This window comes from Culex pipiens, chromosome 3, assembly GCF_016801865.2.
Source record: "Culex pipiens pallens isolate TS chromosome 3, TS_CPP_V2, whole genome shotgun sequence".
In the NCBI taxonomy this organism is placed as follows: Eukaryota; Metazoa; Arthropoda; class Insecta; order Diptera; family Culicidae; genus Culex; species Culex pipiens.
The window spans coordinates 69,765,548-69,790,469 of record NC_068939.1 but is presented as its reverse complement, the minus strand read 5'-3'; the positions used below and the strand labels follow the sequence as shown (position 1 = coordinate 69,790,469).

At 33.5% G+C, this 24,922-nt stretch overlaps 1 protein-coding gene across 7 annotated transcripts in view; it reads right to left on the bottom strand.

The window, feature by feature from the left end:
* LOC120414139 (uncharacterized) overlaps positions 1–24,922 on the bottom strand; it is an 87,244-nt gene that overhangs the window by 4,620 nt on the left and 57,702 nt on the right. For 6 of the 7 annotated variants that reach the window (XM_052710183.1, XM_039575175.2, XM_039575174.2 and 3 more), the window contains exons 3-7: positions 17,455–17,797; positions 17,049–17,395; positions 16,913–16,990; positions 16,572–16,619; positions 71–208 (exon numbers count right to left, since the gene is read on the bottom strand). In XM_052710183.1, the coding sequence (XP_052566143.1) occupies positions 71–208; positions 16,572–16,619; positions 16,913–16,990; positions 17,049–17,395; positions 17,455–17,797 (954 nt within the window). The remainder of the gene's footprint in view (positions 1–70; positions 209–16,571; positions 16,620–16,912; positions 16,991–17,048; positions 17,396–17,454; positions 17,798–24,922) is intronic. The other variant, XM_039575177.2, reaches the window with a different exon arrangement.

The following is a 24,922-nucleotide window of genomic DNA, read 5'->3' as shown; positions in this document are numbered from 1 at the left end:
AATGAAAATAAAACCCACCCCGAAATGCACTCCTACCACAGTGGACGCGGTGTGCTTTAGAGATACTCACCCGAGATGAAATGGATGCCACCTGCTAATCGCTTGAACATGTAGCGCGGGTTCAAGAACGTGTAGACGGAAAAGACGAAGCCCATCACCATGATGAAGAGCGTGATGCAGGCGAACGATGCTTCCGTGCGGCTGTAATCTGAGAAGGTGGAAGGTTTCAACGGGGGCGGGGGAGGGGGAAAACAAACATTTGAAAACATTAGCGAAACAAAAGAAACGATCCTCTCGTATACTACTAATAGTATGGTGTTGCTCGTGTGTGTGTACGGGTGTGTGTGTGTGTGTGATGAGAAACCAAAGTCTGAGACACTTAGCGAATTTGAAGGGGGACGATGCAATGTTTAGTTTAGAGTAAATAAAACGGGAGGAGGGACCTATTTCTGGTTACACACATCTACAAGGTAAACAGAACTTTTTTTTTTAAACAAAATTATGAAGAAAGAAACATTCCAAACTTCAAGCTTAATTTGCAACATTTTGCAGCAAATAAAATCATAAAATAATTTACACATCATCACAGATATCTAGAGTGTTTTTTGAAAAGGTCCTATAAGCTATTGTGTCCTATATGTTTATAGGACCCCTTAAAAAAACTTTGGATATGCTACTGACATTTTATCTTAAACTTAATTTTTTATTGAAAATTCAGCAATCTAAGCTCAAATTTTAGCCCAATTTATCTCTATTAAAAAAAACAAATGCAAGCTTAAATCCTTAAATAAGAGTTTTAAATACTTTGCAAAAATAATAATTAAAAAATATCGTTTGGTCAAAAACTGTAGGGTGGCCAACTCGTAAAAAAACAAAAAAAGGGAAACAGTGATACAAAGTTAGTTCTCTGGTTTTTTCGGCAAATTATTTTTTTAAATGTAAAAACAAAAACTTTAAAAATCAAAAACTTTCATTGATGAAAAATGAAATTTTGATACAATTTACCATTTTCAGTGCAAAAATGGAACATTGGTACAATTGTCTGTTCTTTTCAATAGACTTATTTAAAATTTAAAAAAAACCACGATAATCATTTCAAAACGGGTACAAAGTTCAATTACAAATTCAGACATTGTTTGTCATGTAACTATTTTTTTCTCAACATCTTTGACGAACAAACCAAATTGATTAGAAAATTATTTCTTAGAAATAAATTCTATAAATTTACATACCCATTTTGCATGACTTGCCCGCAAATACGTATGGAAATTGAAAACTATTGAAGCAAAGTGGCTTCTAATGAGACAAAAACCACGATAATGAAAAAAGTTCCATATATAAAATGTGAAAACATACGGAATTGCTCTTCAAAAAAATTGAATTAATCGGCAATTTTGATTACGATTTCATGTTATAGCCATTATTAAAAAAAAAAAAACTAAAATTAGCTCGAAATTTAAATTTTTATCAAGATTTCATTCGATACAATTATCGTCAATAATATTAACGTCTAACAAAAACGATTATCGTTACCGTTATCCTCAAGACGATAACAATAATTTAACAAACGATGGAAAAAATTTATGCATTGTTTTTCAAATATTTTTTTTGGAAAATACTCAAGTTTTCATAAAAACTGTATTTTTTTTCGAAAATACTCAAATTTTTATAATTTGCAACATGGGTACCAAATAGAGTGTCTAATTTCCCGGGGTTACAAAATTCCCGGGAAACGATAAATTTTCCGGGAAATCCCGGGAATTCCCGGGAAATTTTAAATCAACCGAAAATTGATCTTTTCCTGCTTCTGATTGATATTTTGCTACAAAATTATATAGAACAGCAACTTTAATGTTCAAAATGAGTGTGTAAGTCAATTAATGGCTGGACTGGTTTTAAAAATCATACAAGTTCATAAAAAAATGAAATTTTCTAATTTCAGTGGATTTTTCAGTAGATTTTTTTTTGTGAGAAGTATTATTTTTTAAATCAAATTTTGAATCAGTGAGTAAAATCCATGCTTTTCAACCATAAAAAAGCTTTTAAATTTGTCTCTGTTACCATTTCAAGGGAATATGTTTTAGAATAACGTTTACTGATAAAGCAAAAAAATAAAATCATGCAGAAAATATGTTTTTCATGGCAAATAACTTGTTCTAGACCGTAATTTTATCAGCAAAACTCATTTTAACGATTTTTAGGCAAAATTTTGAATTTTTATCAATTTCACCTAAAATTTATATGCATATCGTTAAAAAGCTTATAAACTAAGTTAAGAAAATTTACATATTGATTTTTTTCTTCTTAAAAACTTATCAGCAACCTTAGTGATTGTGTAAAATTTGAACACTTTAAATCTGATTTTAACTACAAAAACTTTGTACAAAGTCACCCCAAAATGCTAAACACAATTTTCAACGCCACTATTTTTCAAATACTTTTAAAATACATTTTTTTCCAACAATAGTGCATGGACCTTGTGTGGCCTTGTGTACATGTTTTACAAAATAATAATCTTGAGACAAACCTTACCAGTTGGAAAAATATATAAAATATAACAGAACGAAATCCTATCATTGTTACCTCGTTTCACAATAAATATTATCTGAAATACTCCTCAAAAGAACCTGATTTTTTTCTTTTAAGTTCAATATGCACAGTAGATTAAAATGAATAAATTAAGTATGGTTCTCTCATTATGTCTTTTTTTTTAATTTTAAAAAAATTGGGACCATAAGTAAGGAAAATGTATACTTCCGCTTGAATTTGGAGAATTTCGGGAAGTATTATTTTTCGGGAAATTCCTGGAATTCCCGGGATTTTTTTCCCCGTGACGGGAAATTGGACGCTCTAGTACCAAACGAAGCAAAATTATGAAAGCATTTTCACTTTAAATATTTTTTTAATATTAAAATTTCCATAATTCGTATTCAAACTATATTGAAATTAGCATAATTCTTAATCATGGTATCAAAAATAAAAACTAACTTAATCCACCTACGTGGTTGGATCCTTCCTCACTTATTTCCAACAATGGCTGATGTGATGGAATTGTACAAACATTTCATCTATTTTTTAGATCCGGAATAAAAAAGTACATAAATGTCACTTAAGTGACCATAGCTCGTGACAGGGTTGCCAGATCTTCAATGTTTTGAACTCGTTGGGAAGGTTTTTTGATAATTTAAGCAACGATGGGTTGGATGGTGGATCCGGACATAATTTACATACATTTATTGAGATCCGGCTTCCAAAAAGTACATCAATATCACTTAAGTAGGCATATCTCGAGACAGGGTTGCCAGATTTTCAATGTTTTGGACTCGTTGGAAAGGTCTTTTGATAACCTAACCAACGATGGGTCAGATGTTGGATTCGGACCTAGTTTACATACATTTAAGTGAGATCCGGATATATGTGAAAACACATTTTTATACATAACTTTTGAACTACTTATCGAAACTTCAATCTGTATAAAACTCGATCTATGGGACCCTAAATCAAGTCGAATGCAACAGGTTCGGTCAAATCGGTTCAGCCAGTGCCGAGAAACATGAGCTAGTTTGTTGGTCACATACATACATACACACACACACACACACACAGACATTTGTTCAGTTTTCGATTCTGACTCGATATGTATACATGAAGGTGGGTCTACGACGTTTTTATACGAAGTTCATTTTTAGAGCAGGATTATAGCCTTACCTCAGTGAGGAAGGCAAAAAATACGGTGTTTTGTGAAAATTTGAGTTTTTACGGGAAAAAATTAAAAATGTAAAAATGCATATAAAATTTCGTTTTGTTCGAAAATTCGAGTACTTTAAAAAAAAAACGGTATTTTGTGAAAATGAGTAATCTTAACAAAAAAAAAAAAATTCTTTAATACCGTCAGTGGGGGTGACATTGGGTCTGGGGGGTGAGATTGGGTCAAAGTGTTTTTTTTACAGATTTTACCATTTCTTAGATTCTTCTCAATGAAACTGAATTCTGTTAAAAGGGTTGTGTAGGGGACATCTTAAGATGACTTCGCTGAAAAAATCTCGTTCCTAGAGCAAATTCTGTTATTTTTACAGCTGTCTAAAGTTGAGGGACGTTTTTGGCCAAAAATGACCTCTTGAAAAATCATTTTTCTAAATTTTTTGTTGGGATTGCTCGAAAACTACTCAAATGTTTGAAAATCTCCACTTCAAACATTGTAGCATGTCAATACGATTCCTTCGAACAAGAAACACTGTTGGATGACTTGTTTTTACCATATCGTTGTATTTGAGCATCATTTTAGTTTCATTTGACCCAAAGTCACCCCCTCTAAGGGGTGAGATTGGGTCAATTTTCAAACTATTGGCATTTAAGGTAGTGTTCATCAAAATCCACCATATTTTGGGAAAATGTTAGTAAACTATCTAAGAACAAATCTACGTTGAAAGATTTTCGATGTTATTTAAATTGTTTTTGTTATAAAGTAATTACGAGAGGTGTATCGTTTTTTGACCCATAGTCACCCCCACTGACGGTACATTTAAAATTTCGCTTGATTCAGTACCCATAGTGCGAATTATACAAAATTCAGTTATTTTCGAAAAACATACGGTATTTTGATATTTTTTTTCGAGTATTTATACTTTGATCATCAATTATGATTAGATTAATTTAATTTCAGAAATATATTAAAAACAAGTTCTTGTCGATAAGATTATCGCCGATAGAATTATTGAAATAACGTTAACGATATCGATAGATCCTGACAAAAGCGATAGAGTTATCGTTATCGTTATCGAATCATGATAATTTTATCGTTAACAACCTTGATTTTATCTATTTGAAAAACTTTTATTCTTTACTTGTATTCTGTAGAACAAAGTTTAGCTGAATATAAAATGACCTGTTTCTCGAGAAAATTGTGACACCATAATTATAAAAACCCGATTTAATCCCACCTGGGGTGAGATAGAGCCTTTCTTACTAAAGAATATAACAATGATAGAACTTCTTTCAGTTCATAACATCGACTTTGGTTATTTATAACGTCAGCACAAAAGAATATGACGAAAGCAAAGTATTATAAATGATATGTTTTCCAAAAGAAATAAAAAACGCAATTTTCACCAAAAGAATATGGGGTAATTCTCCGCCAACTCACACAGCAGTTGCCCCGACCCCCCTTCGATTTGCGTGAAACTTTGTCCTAAGGGGTAACTTTTGTCCCTGATCACGAATCCGAGGTCCGTTTTTTGATATCTCGTGACGGAGGGGCGGTACGACCCCTTCCATTTTTGAACATGCGAAAAAAGAGGTGTTTTTCAAAAATTTGCAGCCTAAAACGGTGATGAGATAGAAATTTGGAGTCAAAGGGACTTTTATGTAAAATTAAACGCCCGATTTGATGGCGTACTCAGAACTCTGAAAAAACGTATTTTTCATCGAAAAAAACACTAAAAAAGTTTTAAAAATTCTCCCATTTTCCGTTACTCGACTGTAAAAAATTTTGGGACATGTCATTTTATGGGAAATTTAATGTTCTTTCCGAATCTACATTGACCCAGAAGGGTCATTTTTTCATTTAGAACAAAATTTTTCATTTTAAAATTTCGTGTTTTTTCTAACTTTTCAGGGTTATTTTTTAGAGTGTAACAATGTTGTAAAAACTTGTAGAGCAGACAATTACAAAAATTTTGATATATAGACTTAAGGGGTTTGCTTATAAACATCACGAGTTATCGCGATTTTACGAAAAAAAGTTTTGAAAAAGTTAGTTTTTAAGCGTTTCTCTTTGTTTTTTTTTTCGTAAAATCGCGATAACTCGTGATGTTTATAAGCAAACCCCTTAAGTCTATATATCAAAATTTTTGTAATTGTCTGCTCTACAAGTTTTTACAACATTGTTACACTCTAAAAAATAACCCTGAAAAGTTAGAAAAAACACGAAATTTTAAAATGAAAAATTTTGTTCTAAATGAAAAAATGACCCTTCTGGGTCAATGTAGATTCGGAAAGAACATTAAATTTCCCATAAAATGACATGTTCCAAAAATTTTTACAGTCAAGTAACGGAAAATGGGAGAATTTTTAAAACTTTTTTAGTGTTTTTTTTCGATGAAAAATACGTTTATTCGGAATTCTGAGTACGCCATCAAATCGGGCGTCTAGTTTTACATAAAAGTCCCTTTGACACCAAATTTTTATCTCGTCACCGTTTCAGGCTGCAAATTATTGAAAAACACCTCTTTTTTTTGCATGTTCAAAAATGGAAGGGGTCGTACCACCCCTCCGTCACGAGATATCAAAAATCGGACCTCGGATTCGTGACCAGGGACAAAAGTTACCTCTTAGGACAAAGTTTCACGCAAATCGAAGGGGGGTCGGGGCAACTTTTCCCGATTTCGTGTGAGTTGGTAGAGCATTACCCTATGTTTAACCGTACATATCAAGAATGTGACATTTTCAGAAAACGTTATTTGAGTTGTCTCTTACAAAACCCTTTAAACAGGATCAAGTTTCATTGAAAAGACTGAGGAATTGCAAAGTCCATAAAAAATCATTTTGAACTAATTTCACCCCAGGGACAGGGCAAAAGAAACCGAAAAGCTACGATATCTTTCATGTTGAAGGAAAAATCGGTAGACAAGCTACTATAAACGAGTATAAGTCGAGCCAAAACATATATGCGCCAGCATTCTCGCGCCAGTATTCGAAGCTCAACTTGACAACTTGTCGACTTGGCGACGAAGCGTCGAAAATCGATGCAGTGTGATTTTTTGACGATTTTTCCGATTGAAATTCATGCTGAATCGACATATTTACGAAGATGGAAATGACGTCCAGCCTTAAAGTAAAACCTATACCTTTCTTTAGTAAGAAAGGCAAAAAACATTTTACCCCATGATTATAAAAAAAGAAAGAAAAAAAACTCGTTGATTTTATAAAATCTCCATTTATCTTGCTTTTTCACACCTTTGAAAATAGGTTTCTATTTTGTATGTTCATTTTATTGCCAATAAGTTTCTGCAAAAAATAGCAAAATTGTGAATAATTTATTTACACAATTACACAATTTTTACACAATTTTTAAATGGTTCTTAAAATTGAGTCAAAGTGGTGATGCTGAAAAATTATTTTGAACGCAGGGATTTTACTTTCAGTTTATTGCAAGCCTATATTCATTGAAACTAGTAAGCCTTAAAAAAAGAAAAATTGCAGCAATCTAACTAGTCCAAATTAGGTCCCTCCCTCCTTTAAAATAGCTTCATTTACGTTAAAATCTTCTGTACCATGCGTCGAGTGCTCAAAGTACAAGAGTAGAGAATTGTGCGATATTGTATTTATAGAAACCACCTCAAGTCCCGCGTTGAGCAGTTGTTTGTATTAATGAGCTTTCAACGGCTGATTGACGGATTTGCTCGGCGCTGTCTACGGTCTTGGCGGGGGAAGTAGTTCTCCAATCGTGACAGACAATAAGTCATAATTTTGGCTAATCTGTGGCAGGCTGCCACGGCGGGCGGTATGTAAGGGTACACAAATCGATGGGGGGATTTGTTTGGAGGTTAGTTTTGAGCAGCAGAGTTGTAAGCGGTGAAGTTTGATACTTGTCTTGTTGGATAAGCCAGCAGGGGATTCTGGGGGAATTAGTTTGCGGAAAGCCTTAACTTCTTACAGTCTGGATAGAAAGAAAGCAAAATAAGGTCACACACTTAATTAATTTGACTTGGAATAGGGTTCTAAATCACACACTTACATGAAAAAGCAAAACACTTAAACTGCTGTTAGTGATAATTTACAACAAACATTCCGACGATAAAAAAAACTCGGAAAGACAAAAAACACAGAATTTCAAACCGATCATTCCACACTTGACAGTTAATTTATAACGTCGACGGTGCTCCGGAAAACGCGACATGGAAAATCCAAACGTCCTAACAAACACACCGACCGGGACATGTGTGTTAGAAAGAGAATTATGGGTCCGGGAGTCCGTAAACGTCACCAAACGACGACAACGAAGGGGTGATTGTGGGGGGAACTGTGGGGGAATTTATGGCCGTCACCAGGTTAACGTGCCAGCCAGTGGAGGGCGGAAATAGAATTTTATTCACACAATTACCGGCGGCCCGATGAAGTTGGCTTGGAATGTTGTTACCTCGAGCGATTTGAAAACAGATTTTTTTAATTTTCAATTTATTGATTTGGATGAACCATGCATTCTCTATGTCGAAAAAAGCTATTTTGAATCATTAGTTTTTTCATACAAAAACTCACACAAAATAGGTATGCGAATGTATGAAATTCTGGAATTTTCAGATCGTTTTTATGTCTTCGCCAAGTTGTGGATTTAATTTTGTATCACTAAAAGTTTAGTTCCCAAAATACGCTTTTTCGAATTTGTTTTGATATGTTTTCGGGGACTGAAATTGACATCTTCTGAGTCATAGTGCTTGATTGTGCAAAATCAGGTTTAGGAGTAATGATTTTTTTTTTTGGAAAATCGTGTTTTTTTAAATATCAAAAAGCTGGACAAAAAATATGACAAATCATTTAGAGCGAAATCAAATTTGCAATCGAAAAGCATTGCGCTTTTTTGGATAAATTGTACCATTTTCAAGTTATGGCTACTATTAAGTTGAAATTTTCAATTTCTTTCCGTTTTTATGCATTTTAAACATACTTCTTGAAAGAAAAGCCCACATGAAATAATATTGCTGAAAAGCTGAAAAAGTGGCCTACAATTTTATCCATGGAAATTTTAAAATCGGGCAATTAGTTTCTGAGATAAAGCCTCATAAAAAAATCGAATCGATGAAAGTGCATTTCTTTAACTGTCACCTAATTAGTCTTCAGTATCTCGGAAGCTTATGGTCCGACTTCCAATGTTAAAAATAAAGTTAAAAAATAAGCGAAATATATAAAAATTTCATAAGTCTATGCTTTCTAAATATCTAATTATATATTTGCAGACCTTTTCAAATGTAATGCTTGATTTTAAACCTTTGAACTTTGTTTTATTGAGGAGATAACACAATTTCACAAATGTTTCATTGATTTTAATAGGAAAAAAATTTAACCTATTCAGATTTCATTGTAATGTAATGATATATAAAGCATTATGCGATAGTAAATATTGCTATATTATTTTTTATCATGGTAGGTATTTACAACAAAATTTATTCTTTAAGAAACTGTATGTTAGCAACAAGGAGTCCTATTAAAAATCTTAAATTCTAGTTTTTTTTTCTAAAGGGTTACTTTTTTAAATATTTTTTGGTTCTTGAGTATTTTTCAATAACTCTGACTTAATGCGGTTTCAAAAACATCCAAAAAGCGACAAATGCAATTTAAAAAAAAGTCAATTAATCCACTTTTAGATGGTTGGTGCCTTCCTCTGATTAGTACAGTATACAGTGATTTCGTATAATTTTCGACTTCAAAAAACTGCAGACTTTTGGTTAATCAAATACTGACACCACCTTGTTGTAAATGGCATCCCTCTTCCCAGGCGTGCCCAACGTCCGGCCCTCGAGCCGGATCCGGCCCGTGCATCCATTTTATCCGGCACGCGACGGCTTTTCAACATTGTACTATGACCGGCCCTTAAGGCTGTTCATGCAACATTCAATAAATAAATTGAGTGTCTATTTAAAAATAATAAGCTTTAGATTCAATTTTTAAATATAACAACAAAAATTTAATTATGAATATTAAGTTGTTGTTGTTTTTTTGCTTTTGCAATAAAATGTTGCTTTGAATACAAAGAGACGAGTTGTTCCTTTTAATTCCGCTATATATTTTTAATATCTTGACAGATACGTATTTCGCCTACTACTTGCAGACTTCATCAGTGTCCTGTTCTCGACCACAAAAACCACAAATGTTGCTTATTAAACGTATTATTTTGATTTTGCATTTGAATTTTTATGAAATTCAAATATTCTTTGTGTTTAAATTTAATTTTTTTTTCGTTATTGATCATTTCTGAATCAATTATTAAACTGCAAATGGCGCAAGAAAACAAAATTATCCATTTTGAAAAAAATGTGAAATATATGAAAAAACTTGGATTGTTTTAAAAAGGTACTAAAAGCAAAATGAAATTATTCTTTTTTGAGAAACATGATTAAAATTGTTTGTTATTTTAAATAAATCAGTTAAACAACTTTTCAGCAATAAAGTTTAGTTCGAAAAAGGCCCAAAAACTCAAATTAATCAATAATCATACTGAAAATAAAGAACGCTGCAAACAATTTTAAAATATTAAAAATGTCTAATAAATGAGTCAAAAAATCAGGGAGCAAAAAAATTGTTTTATAAGCTTCAATAGTTTAAGTAATATGAAGAATAATGAATTAAAAACTATTCTTTATTTATTTTACTACACTTTTGAAATTTTGAGTATGTTTAAAATCATTTTTTCATTTTTTTTTTGTAAAATACTTGAATAAAGATACACAACAACGCAAGGTTATAAATTTCGTTTCGATAAACTTTATCATGCCTTATTGATTATTTTTATTTTTTGCTTTGTATAAGAAATTAAATAAGGTACCTAAAAATAGCTTGCAACGGCCAATAAAATTTGAAGGCTTTTTTAAAGCCACTGATATTCGGTTATTATTTGCAATCGACAAAAACTATCACAATACCATTTGAAACTAATGAAAATAAATCAAATAAACTTATTTTTTTTAATTGCGAAAATAAATTATTTTTTGAAAATAACAGCAAAATGTTTATTCAGATCGGCATGCGTAAAAATGGGTTTCAAATTTATTGACTGTTTATATTTTCCAAAAATTATGATTAACACATTTTTGCTCCACTTTCAGATTCTACACCATTCTAAACAAGTAGAAAGTATGTCTTTTTTGGTACTCTAAAATGTACCACCATAGTTTTGGGAAATGTGATGATGAAGAGTTACAAACAAAATATCATGTTTTAACGTGTAACTATTTTTTCGATCAAAAATCCATTCTCAAATAAGTATGGAGACTTGTATAGAGAAACTTATGATGAATATGACTACTTTTGACGTAGGGAATGCATGAACAAAGTTTCATGCACATAAAAAAAATACAAAATTTAAAATCTCGAAAACTTTGCGAATTTACAAGAATATAATATTATGAGGCAGTATGCATTCTGAGAAGTTGACTGTCCACAATTACACAGTTATTATTATATTAAATTGAGAAATATGTATTTTACAAACAAGGATATAAAAAAGGATTTTTTGTATTTTTGGCAACGATAAAATGAAACATTCCTATTATAAAAACTAACTTAATCCACCTATGTGGTTGATGCCTTCCTCACTTTTTACCAACACTGGGTAATATGAGTGGTTTGGACACATATTTCAGCTAGTTTTTTAGGTCCAGAAAAATAAGTACACAGATATAACTTAAATTGTCATAACTCGAGACAGGGTTGCCAGATTTTCAATTATGTGGACTCGATGGAAAGGTCTCTTAATTACCTAATCAACGATGGGTCGTATGATGGTTCCGGACATCGTTTACATACATTTAACTGAGATCCGGCTTCAAAAAATACATAAATATCACTTAAGTGGTAATAACTCGAGGCAGGGTTGCCAGATCTACAATTATGTGGACTCGTTGGAAAGGTCTCTTGATAACCTAACCAACGATGGGTCGGATGATGGATCCGGACATCGTTTACATGCATTTAAGTGAGATCCGGCTTCAAAAAAGTACATAAACATCACTTAAGTGGTCATAACTCAAGGCAGGGTTGCCAGATTTTCAATTATGTGAAGTCGTTGGAAAGGTCTCTTGATAACCTAACCAATGATGGGTCGGATGATGGATCCGGACATCGTTTACATGCATTTAAGTGAGATCCGGCTTAAAAAAAGTACATAAATATCACTTAAGTGGTAGTAACTCGAGACAGGGTTGCCAGATTTTCAATTATGTGAAATCGTTAGAAAGGTCTCTCGATTACCTAACCAACGATGGGTCGGATGATGGATCCGGACATCGATTACATGCATTTAAGTGAGATCCGGCTTCAAAAAAGTACATAAATATCACTTAAGTGGTAGTAACTCGAGACAGGGTTGCCAAATTTTCAATTATGTGAACTCGTTGGAAAGGTCTCTCGATTATCTAATCAATGATGGGTCGGATGATGGATCCGGACTTCGTTTACATGCATTTAAGTGAGATCCGGATATATGTGAAAACACATTTTTATACATAACTTTTGAACTACTTATCGAAACTTCAAACAATTCAATAGCGATGTATGGGACCCTAAACCAAGTCGAATGCAACTGGTTCGATCAAAATCGGTTCAGCCAGTGCTGAGAAAACTTGGCAAGATTTTTGAACACATACATACATACACACACACACACATACACACACACACACATACACACACACAGACATTTGTTCAGTTTTCGATTCTGAGTCGATATGTATATATGAAGGTGGGTCTTCGAGCTTTTAATAAAAAGTTCATTTTTAGAGCAGGATTATAGCCTTACCTCAGTGAGGAAGGCAAAAAGAAGTGTTTCATCAACAATGATATCAAAAATAGAAGTTTTTTTTATCAAATATTTGACTTTAATTTTCGTTTTATGATTTTCAAAACATTAAAACTTTTGCAAAAACCATACAAAATACGGTTGGGTTTTTATTAATCTTGATTCCAAAATCAGCCAAAATTTACTCACATAACTTTGCATTTATGTGTTTATTTTTGAATTGTAAGATAATTTCAAGTCAAGTAATTTTTGTTTTGTTTAAACGTTTTCCAAATTTCCGAAAATGCTCTAATTTCAAAAGTTTTACAAACCCATTCAGTTTCATCTAAATTAGCAGCAATTCCCCACGAAAACAGCATAGAAAAAACAAATGCGCTCGGATTGGGTTCAAAATTTTTTTAAGGGTTCCCTGGCCGAAATAATTAGACCCATTTTTTTTTGTTTGGCCATTACGGTGACCTACGTCGCGTTAGGGTGGTGCACAAAATTGCCATTTTCGTCAATTTTCGCAAAAACCACTTTTTATCGAAAAAATCATAACTCCTCGCCATTTCAACCGCTTTCAATTGTCTTACACGCAAATGAAAGGTGATAAGTTGGCCTTTTCAAGAAAAATAGTAAGAAGTTTCAAAAATCTAGCCTTACATATGAAAGGGCGTATGAAACATTACAATGCCGTTTTGACGGTGTCTGGACCAAAGAGCCTATGTCTGGAAATATTTTTATCGGATTCCCCGTACGTAACATACAGAAAATGGGAGCAGTTCATTAATCACCAAAATTTTCGTAATAGAAACTTTTGGTACCCAGACATGTAGTGGTCATCGCTGAAATTTTAAAGTAATCGAAGTTTTAGTAAAAAAAGTAGATTTTTTGCCGATTTCGTCATTTCCCCGTTTTTGCACGTGGTGCGTCGAAAAACACGGATTTTATTTTCAAAAAATCATATCTCGGAATCCTATTAATGACACCTCCCATTTTTTAGTATGTTACGTACGGAGAATCCGATAAAAATATTTCCAGACATAGGATCTTTGGTGCAGACACCGTCAAAACGGCATTTTAATGTTTCATACGCCATTTTCATATGTAAGGCTACACTTTTGAAACTTCTTACTATTTTTCTTTGAAAGGCCAACTTATCACCATTCATTTGCGTATAAGACAATTGAAATCGGTTGAAATGGCGAGGAGTTATGATTTTTCAAAAAAGTGTTTTTTTTTGCGAAAATCGACGAAAATTGCCATTTTTTGGATTACCCTAACATGGCGTTGGTCACCCTAATGGCCAAACCAAAAAATAAGGGCCGAATTATTTCGGCCAGGAAACCCTCAAAACAATTTTGAGCCCGATTCGAGCACTTTTGTTTCTTTTTTCATGCTGTTTTCGTGGGGAATTGCTGTTAGATTGTTTAAATATTCTACTCCCAAACACTTGCTTACGTTTTCCAAACTGACCCAATTTTCCACGATCCATCAAGATTTATTGCGAAACACAACAATTAACAAAGCCAACAACCACGCCGCCACCACCTAAGCACTGTTTAGATTCGCAAACCCAAAACAGTCATTAATCATTCCGGGTTTGTCGTTTGGCACCAGGTCCCAGCTTTGCGCTAACATTATTATTATTATCAAGATTTTTGTTTTTTTTTTTTCGTTTGTCCGTGACTTTTTGCCATGGTGAGAGATGTGTTTGTAGTAGAGCAGCTCTCTAGGATTTCGGTCATTCGATTTTTTTTGTATTTTTTAATCCGACTGAAACTTTTTTGGTGCCTTCGGTATGCCCAAAGAAGCCATTTTGCATCATTAGTTTGTCCATATAATTTTCCATACAAATTCGGCAGCTGTCCATACAAAAATGATGTATGAAAATTCAAAAATCTGTATCTATTGAAGGATTTTTTTGATCGATTTGGTGTCTTCGGCAAAGTTGTAGGTATGGATACGGACTACACTGGAAAAAAATAATACACGGTAAAAAAAATTTGGTGATTTTTTTATTTAACTTTTTATCACTAAAACTTGATTTACAAAAAAACACTATTTTTAATTTTTTTTATTTTTTGATATGTTTTAGAAGGCATAAAATGCCAACTTTTCAGAAATTTCCAGGTTGTGCAAAAAATCACTGACCGAGTTATGAATTTTTTAATCAATACTGATTTTTTCAAAAAATCGAAATTTTGGTCGTAAAAATTTTTCAACTTCATTTTTCGATGTAAAATCAAATTTGCAATCAAAAAGTACTTTACTGAAATTTTGATAAAGTGCACCGTTTTCAAGTTATAGCCATATTTAAGTGACTTTTTTGAAAATAGTCGCAGTTTTTCATTTTTTTAAATTAGTGCACATGTTTGCCCAGTTTTGAAAAAATATTTTTGAAAAGCTGAGAAAATTCTCTATATTTTGCTTATTTGGACTTTGTTGATACGACCTTTAGTTGCTGAGATATTGCAATGCAAAGGTTTAAAAACAGGAAAATTGATGTTTTCTAAGTTTCACCCAAACAACCCACCATTTTCTATCGTCAATATCTCAGCAACTAATGGTCCGATTTTCAATGTTAATATATGAAACATTTGTGAAATTTTCCGATCTCTTCGAAAAAAATATTTTTGGAATTTTCAAATCAAGACTAACATTTCACAAAGGCCAAACATTCAATATTACGCCCTTTTAAAATGTTTGTCTTGATTTGAAAATTCCAAAAATATTTTTTTCGAAAAGATCGGAAAATTTGACAATTGTTTCATATATTAACATTGAAAATCGGACCATTAGTTGCTGAGATATTGACGATAGAAAATGGTGGGTTGTTTGGGTGAAACTTAGAAAACATCAATTTTCCTGTTTTTAAACCTTTGCATTGCAATATCTCAGCAACTAAAGGTCGTATCAACATAGTCCGAATAAGCAAAATATAGAGAATTTTCTCAGCTTTTCAAAAATATTTTTTTCAAAACTGGGCAAACATGTGCACTAATTTAAAAAAATGAAAAACTGCGACTATTTTCAAAAAAGTCACTTAAATATTGCTATAACTTGAAAACGGTGCACTTTATCAAAATTTTAGTAAAGTACTTTTTGATTGCAAATTTGATTTTACATCGAAAAATGAAGTTGAAAAATTTTTACGACCAAAATTTCGATTTTTTGAAAAAATCAGTATTGATTAAAAAATTCATAACTCGGTCAGTAATTTTTTGCACAACCTAAAAATTTCTGAAAAGTTGGCATTTTATGTCTTCTAAAACATATCAAAAAATAAAAAAAATTAAAAATAGTGTTTTTTTGTAAATCAAGTTTTAGTGATAAAAAGTTAAATAAAAAAATCACCAAATTTTTTTTTACCGTGTATTATTTTTTCCAGTGTAGTCCGTATCCATACCTACAACTTTGCCGAAGACACCAAATCGATCAAAAAATTCCTTCAAAAGATACAGATTTTTGAATTTTCATACATCATTTTTGTATGGACAGCTGCCGAATTTGTATGGAAAATTATATGGACAAACTAATGATGCAAAATGGCTTCTTTGGGCATACCGAAGGCACCAAAAAAGTTTCAGCCGGATTAAAAAATACAAAAATTAAAATTGAAGAAAAAAGACCGATTTCGTAGAGAATTGCTCAGTAATCAGTTCAATTTGATTTCGGGGGCAAATAGCATGAGTAGACATCGAAGAGGGGGTGGGAATTCAAGTACAAATTGAGCGTGTGAAATCTCCCCGTGAAAATAATGGACATTCTAAGTATAGATTTGTTTATGTTTACTGAGGCAGTAGTAGACAAACGCAGTTGTGTAGGGGGAAATGGCACCACCGGACCTTGTGTGCAGATAAATTTAGCGTGTAACTGTACTCGTTACATTTGGTGTAATTTGCTCAGTTTCATATGAGCATTTTTGGTACTGACTCAAGCTACTAGTAAAACGAAAACTACATAAATTCACCGAAATTTAATTTGAACAGCATTCTTAACTGCAAAACTACAATTACACAAAAAGAGCCACGACGTTTAAGGGTTAACCGGATGCAGTTCTAATGTGGAAATGTCCTACCTTCGGACTCAAACTCATCAGACCATGGATCATGATGACGACCTTCTCCTTTAATTTGGTTTCCAATTCGATGAGGTGGTGCGCAAAGGTTTGAGCAGGGTGCGGATAATTTTGTAGATTGTGTTTGCCAATATTTGGTGTTGTGATGTTCAAGCAGAATGGAGTGGGGGAAAGGTTCGAAAAATTGGAAAAAAACCAAAATGCGTTATTGACAAACAAAGATTCGCTTTGTACACACAGGTTGTTATTTGGTTCAAGGATAATATCTTAGAATAACGCCAAAGGTCATGCGTTTATTCACTCCGATGGTGTTGTAGATCTTATGAACAGATGATGCTTACCTAGAATTTCGTCGTCTATGGACGGGTCCTGGCGAATGGTTTCCTCGGTCGGGAAGAGATCGTGCAGTTTACATTTTTCTGTGAAAGAAAACAAAATCCTGCAAATACCTCTTTAAGCCCCTCTCACGGTACTTACTGAACGGAACGTACTCGTATCCGGACGCGATGCGACCCTTCTTCGGCGGGAGCGGCGGCTGGATGATGTACTTGGTCCCGTCCGGACTCTGGATGAACGGATCGATGGCCATCGCCTTGGAGAAGGCCCACAGCAGGTAGATGACGCCGGCCTTGGTTTCCCACTCGTCAAACAGGGCATCCCGCAGGGGTTGCGGCACCAGCACAGTCACTTCCGTCGAGTTGATCGTGAGCGTTGTGAGGGCACCGGCCACGCCCACCCGCTCCTTGAGCGATCCCACGTCGGTCGGATCCAGCATCATGAGCGGGGGATTCTTGAGCTTTTGCACCGAAACCGATTCCTGTTGGCTGTGAGGAGAGAGTCTTGTAATTTTCTAAATTATCTAGTCCGCCCAACCTGGTGTTACCTGTGCCGTGCCGTCAGCTCGTGGTACACGCCCTTGAGCGCCTCGAACCGGGCCTTATCGTCGAGGATCCAGGCCGAAAAGAGGTGCCGCCGGAAGTTGTCGTCGATGTCGGTCAGGTTGTCCACGCGCAGCTCCGTCGCGCCAAAGTCCCGGATGTAGTCCTCCTTGGCGAGCGTCGTCCGCATGTTGGCGATCCGGTCCTCCCGGATGTACGACAGGGTGGTGAAGTTCCGCGTCGCGTTCGACTGGGGCAGGATGGTGGGCGTCACGCCGTACCGGCAGATCTTCCACAGCCCCGAGTGGGACGATTTGAAGTAGCGTCTGGTTTCCGGTATGAAGATTCCTGTCCGCGCAGAAAGAGACAGGAAAAGTATGCGTTAGAATGGAATTAACTCGACTACACAGCTCAACATTGTGAAACAAATTTGAAGTTCAACAAAATCACTGAAAAAATAATCGCATCAGGCGTATCCATTAATATAATCATGTTTTATTATATTTAAGTAATTTTCTATAGTTTATTTATTTTGTTTTCTTTAATATGACGAAAAATTGACGATGAATTCCATACGTCAAAAGAAAAAATAAATAAATTGTATTTCCATAAAAGTCTCCATCGAATTTTGCGGGTTGATTATACAAAATGGCCGTATGAAAATTCAAAAATTTGGTCCGGTTGGTAGCATGAAAAGGTCAATAATTAGCTGTCTGAAATAGAGGTGGGCAAAAAAAAACGAGCCGCTCAAAGAGCCGATTCTCCGAAAAGAGCGAATGAACCGTGGCTCACAAAAAAAGAACCGCGGTTCTTTTTTTAAACTTCGGTCTTTTGAAAGAACCGGTCCAAGATGGCATGATTTTTTATATAAATATAATTTATTGAATTTCCAAAAAATGTAGCATTAAATTTGTTTTTGAGAATTGAAAACCCTTCAAAATTGGTCTGAAAAATCAGGGGGCAAAAAAATATTTTTCCAAAAAACATTAAAATTTCCATGAAAATTGAAGTCAAATCAACTGAAAACAATCTAAAATGCATTTTTCTGCATTGATAATCACATTAAGCATGTTTTTTTTGCGGTGCTGTACATTGGAATTTCATAAAAATTCAAAACATTTTTAAACAAGCGTTTAAAAATGTTTTGAATTTTTATGAAATTCCAATGTACAGCACCGCAAAAAAATTATTTTTCGCAAAAAAATAAAATTTTCGTCAATACTCAGATATTTTGGAAACTAATGATGGCAAAACAACTGGACAGGTGTATAATGCATTCTAAAACACTTTTTTATGAAAATGTTGAAACCAGGGCTCGTAATTTAAATTTTTATAATTTTTTTATTTTTTGCCCAATTCTTGCAGAAATAAACGCTATTTTAAAATTAATAGCATTTTTTCTAGATTTAAGTTTGGATGCGATTCAATTACTCGAATATTTAGGTTCGAGTAGAAATCTTGACATAGAAACCGCCAAGACCCATGGTTTTCAAGGACATCTTCTCGTTTTCAGTTTTAATTTTTTTATCAAATAATTTGTAAAAGTCCAGTGTGAAATAACTTATAAAATCACAACGACTCTAAAAAAAAACATTTTCATAAAAAAATTGAAAAAGAGCGAAAGAGCCGTTCAAAAGAGCGGCTCTTTTTTATGAGCGAACGAAAATGAGCGGCTCCTAAAAAAGAGCGGTTTTGCCCACCTCTAGTCTGAAATGATGATAAGATGGAAATTTTGTGTCAAAGAAATTTTTATGTAAAATTGAAAGCCCGATGTGGTGGCGTACTCAGAATTCCTAAAAAACGTATTTTTCATCAAAAAGCTTCAAAATACAAGTTTTAAAAACACTGCCATTTGACATTACTTAACTGTAAATTAAATGCACTTTTTGAATCTGCACTAACCCAAAAGGGTGTTTTTTTCATTTAGAACTTTTTTTTTCAGTTCGCGTTTTTTCTAACTTTGCAGGGTTATTTTTTAGAGTGTAACAATGTTCTAAAAAGTTGTAGAGGAGATAATTAAAAAATATTTGATATATCAACATAAGGGGATTGTTTATAAACATCACGAGTTATCGCGATTTTAAGAAAAAAAGTTTTGAAAAAGTTACGTTTTGCGTTTATCTGTGTTTCGTCTTCCGTGTCTGTCGCGGGTGACTATGTACGGCCATGATCGACGACGACCAACTTTTTCAAAACTTTTTTTTTCGTAAAATCGCAATAACTCGTGATGTTGATTGGCAAAACCCTTATGTTTATGTATCAAAATTTTGTAATTGTAAACATGTCATGCCGGGACCCGTGGTGTAGGGGTAAGCGTGGTTACCTCTCACCCAGTCGGTTTGGGTTCGATCCCAGAAGGTCCCGGTGGCATTTTTCGATGCGAGATTTGTCTGACCACGCCTTCCATCGGATGGGGAAGTAAATGTTGGTCCCTGTCTAACCTAGAGGTGTTAGGTCGATAGCTCAGTCCAGGTGCAGAAGTCATCTCCCTGGGTCCTGCCTCGGTGGAGTCGCTGGTAGGCAGTTGGACTAACAATCCAAAGGTCGTCAGTTCGAATCCCGGGGTGGATGGAAGCTTAGGCGTAAAAAGAGGTTTGCAATTGCCTAAACAATCAAGCCTTCGGACACATAGTTTCGAGTAGGAATCTCGCAATCGAGAACACCAAGGCAATGCTGTAGAGCGAATTTGATTGAAACCTAAGGCTTGATTTAAATTATTGTTGTCAAAAAGAGCAAAATATTTCACACAAGTCTTCCTTTCAACATTGTTGATTGAATCAATACAAACTAAGTTCAAACCTGGTAGTACGACCAATTTCCAAATCTGAAACTTGGTGTAAAGCTATAGAAAATGTAGTATTTCAAACATTTTAAATTTTATCATCGATCGTATTTATCGAAGTTGATTGAATGGTTACCACATTAAAACTTTATTCTGTTCGGAGTTCTCAACAGTTGTGCATTGTTTCAATTTAATTCTTGAAAGAATCGTATTAGCTAGTCGAATTCCCACATGGCGGTTTATTATTTACATCGTTCGAAAGAACCCAATTGATTGGCTTATTTGTCGCCATTAATTGGCCATGTTTGTTTATGCAATCCACCATGAGTATAAACAAACAATTTGAGATGCAAAACAGTGTGCACTCGATATTGAAATGCACAAATAGTTTTCATAATGAGTTTTGTTTCAATGAATATTCCCTTGGTAATTGAATTGCTTTGTTCATGCCCATGAGTTTGCATCAATGATGACAAATTGATTGAGTTCTAATTTTAGCTGCTTGTTCAAGTTTGAAAAATTGTTTATTTAACGGCAGCACACCTTTTACTGGCTAATGAAATATATTTTAAACATAGTCAGGGAATAACCAAACGCACGATTAAAACATCCCTCGCGGTGGTCATTAAATTTACTGATCGAATCAATCTCTCTGTTTGTTTATATTTTAAATAAACCTCAAATGATGACGACTGCCGTCGAGGCGGCACCCAACTTCCGTCCACCAGATTTTGTTGCTGAAAAGCAAAGCAAATTATGCACAATTTTAAATTTAATCAAACTGAGCAAAAAATGAATCAACCAGCTGTTGGAAACAGACTACAAAAGTGTATTTTCCCCAGCGGGAGTGAACGAATGTCTCGCCCGGATCATATGAAATTTCAGTTTGGCGATCACCATTTTTTGTCTGTTTATTTGAAATCTTTCACAATTTGACGTGATGTTGGATAAACTGACCGGATTTGTGATTGAACGAGGATGCACGAGCCAGCACAAAGTGGTTTATTTGCTTTTGTGGTTTTGTTCAAAGATAGTATTCTGCAGTTCATCGCACTTATTAATTTTATTGAAATTGTTTTATTCCGAATCTGATTTAGTTTTTCATTTGATCTTATTGAATAAAAAATAGAAGATAAATATCAAAAAATTCAATATGGATGTTAATACTCAAAATTTTAAAATTTCCCATCATCGGTCAAGAGATTTCATTGCCTAAACAATAAGACACTTATATTTTTATTCGACCACTAGCGTGGTCTGAAATAATGGCCTAATTAGGATGGATACTTACACTAAATTTCCAAAAAAATGCAAAAAAAAATCGAGAAGTTCGTTTACAAACACTTTTTTTCTTTTTAAACCATTAAAATTTAAAGTTTTTAAAACTCACAGGTGTTATCAGCGTTGTAGGACCTTTTTCAAAATGAACTCTAGATCAGTTAAACTTTTTTAAACATGCAATGTAACCTTACACAAAAAATCTGTAGCAATTTCATTAATAAAAAGAAAAACTTTTCATGCTTGAAAGAACTTAAAAAATCATCAATAACAGAAACAAATATTATTATTGAAAAAATCGAAAAAACAACAATATTTAAAATACTCTTTTTTTTGTTTCCCTCAAACGACTGCTAAGAATATTTCGAATATTTAAAACACTCAAAAAAGAAACGATTGTTTGGATAATGCGAAAACTTAGCATAAATGTTTCAATTAAATTGTTACATACGGTTTTCGGATTCGGTAGACCTAGTTCTAAGAACTATTTTCTTTAAAATTTTCTTCAATAAGAAGCCCATGTTTAAATAAATTACTCATGACCAAAAACAGCAAACTAACATAAGACTACGTGTCAAGATTTCGAGCAAATATGATTTAAAACGATTGTTTAACAAAAAATACTGACGTGGTGCTGTATTAATTTTAAACTGATGTTTATTAGTTTTGGTAAATTATTAATCCCTGATTTTATAAATTTTTGTTAAAGATTATCATGAGGCTTAGTGATTTTTCACGCTCAAAAATTGCAAATTTCACAGGGACCTCAATTTCAAAACACCAAATTTCACGCAAATTTCGCGGAACGTGAAAAATGTTAAAATAACTCTGAAATCTTATGTTTGAATCACAGAAACTATTTTTCATGCTTTATTATATATTAATGTTCAATAAACAAAAAAATCATTCATAAATTTAAACGTGACACAAAAAAATCTCCTAATTTCAAAAAAAAATCCTCCTAGTTTATGGATGAGCTGTATATATATTTTGAAATAAAATGTAGGGCATGCGTATTCTCATTTATTGAACTGCTATTTTTTTATTATTCGACTTATAAAGTTAAAAAGTTTTCGCTGATTAGCTTCATTTTATTGAATTTCATATTTAAGCAAGATTTAACATTCTTGTCCAGCAAAAATGAGTGAAATAATTTGTTTTTTTTTTTTTGCGACATTCAGCACATAAACTTTTTTTTTAAGTTTTCATCTCCCTTTTCAAAATTAAAATTTTAAATCAAAAGTAAAAAATTAAGTTATTTGTAACGAAATTTTAACTCAAAATGAAAACAAACACAAAAAAGAAGTATTTTTTTAAACTTGATTTGATTTGATTTGACTTGAGTTGATTTCATAGCTTTCATTTTATTTTGAATAAAACAAAGCATGATTCTTTTAACTTCCTTTGAAACTATACCATTCAAAGCAGTAAAATTGTTATTACAGTGAATGAAAATATTACTAAACTAAGTAAGTTTCTAAAAACACTGAACAATCTGAACAATTCTTTAAATGGTTCATATCAAGCTTTTCAATTGAAAACTAATAAATTTTACTTAAATAGTCCGTATGGGTGAAATATGTATTATGTTGTTATTTTGAAAAACAAAAGTGATTTGAGAAAATTGATAAATTTCACGAATTTAACGCCGTCCACGAAATCGTCAAAAATCACTAACCCTATGTTAGTAATTGAACAAGGGTATTCACTTACCAAATTCTACAGTAGTTCATAAGATTGTGTTTATTATTATTTGTGTTAGAAAAATCATTTTGAGAAAAATCATTACAGTTTCACACAAACATAAAATTTCACGAGATTTTGCGGAAAAAGCCAAATTTCACGGATTTCACGCTGTCCGCGAAGTCGTGAAATTTCACTGACCCTAATTAAATATCATTGTTAAAAAAATATCTCATTAACGTCAATCATGCTATTGAGCTAAATTGAGTAAGGAAATGCTATTTTGCGTAATTTTCAATATCTCAAACCTTAAACGCGATATAAATTTTGAGATTTTTAACAAAATCCTTAAAAACTTCTAACATTATTCACCCTCATCATATAAAATGTAGTACCAATCATATAGTTCTTTCTTGACACAAAATTGCGACAACTGGAAAAAGGGAATTTTAGCCAGAGGCCGTTTTGTTACTCTTGTAGGCACGTCTCTTATTTACAAATTTGATTATAACTCGGAAATTTGTAAAGATTACAAATAATCCGTAAATAATTAAATACGACGATAAGTAAGTTAATAGGTTATCTTCTTTAAATGAAGTGTGTCTCAATTTGTTGATTGTTTATTCCCCCAGTTAAACATACTTAAATTCTTTAATGAATATTACCAGCCAATTTCGACTCGGCTTACACCACCATCCGGCTCAAACTCTGTTTACCCGTGCCCGTGTCTAAATAACACTCACAAAACGAGCACAAATCGAACAATGATATTCGAGAATGTTTCAAAACAACCGCCATTTCTGCCAGCCAACGACGGTCAGTAACGTTTCAAATTCGCAAGTGAGACTCTCAAGTGACAGGGCCAAAAAACAAACTGTCTGTAAATATTTTGCGACACTTGGTCCCATTTGTCTCCGCTCATTAATTACCACGATTTTCCGCCAAATGTTTGATGCCACGGCGCGCCTTTGTAACTGAGATCCGAAAGCTTCCCGGAAATTCCAAGAAAAATCGTAAAAGTTTTGACACTTGCAAAATGCCATTATGTTTGGGGCAAGTGTCCTAATTTTGACATAGATCTCAAATTTTTATTGCCACTTTGATGACTCAACAGGAAAACATGCACAAAAGTGCAAAATTCGACAGACAAAAGGGTACTTTCGCTTTATTTTTAACGACAATCGGCGCAAAAATAAAGATCCTCTCTTATTTTCATCTTTCATCAACACATAAAAGTGTCCCATGTGTTGGTAACGACTTTTCTTCCGTTTCTTTTTGTCAAGTGAGAGCGAGTCTCGTGACGTGAAAATGTGTGAGAAGAAAGTTTCACTCATTTGCGGCGTGAGTATCTTTTTAATTGTTTTAAGCTGTTGTTGTTGTTTGTTGTCTGTTGGTGGTGTTTGTGTGCAGTTTTGACAGCTCGTGCAACGCGCTCAAGATAATTTGATGTGAGTGAGCGTGAATTTGAGAGATCGAGCGAAGGAAAATGGGGCGAGGAAGTGAATAACTCAAATTGGCTAGGTGACAAGTGAGACAAAGTTGTGATTGGGACCAGAAATACCTTCTAAATTTTCGTATTTTTATGTTAAATTAAATAATGAATTAAACTGTCAACCGTCAGTAAATTTGGAAAAAACTTTCTCAATTCGCCCTTAATTCACGGTACTAAACATCAACTGTGAATAGCATCGCTAATAGAGATGCAACCAGCAGCAAGTGTGCAACCACGC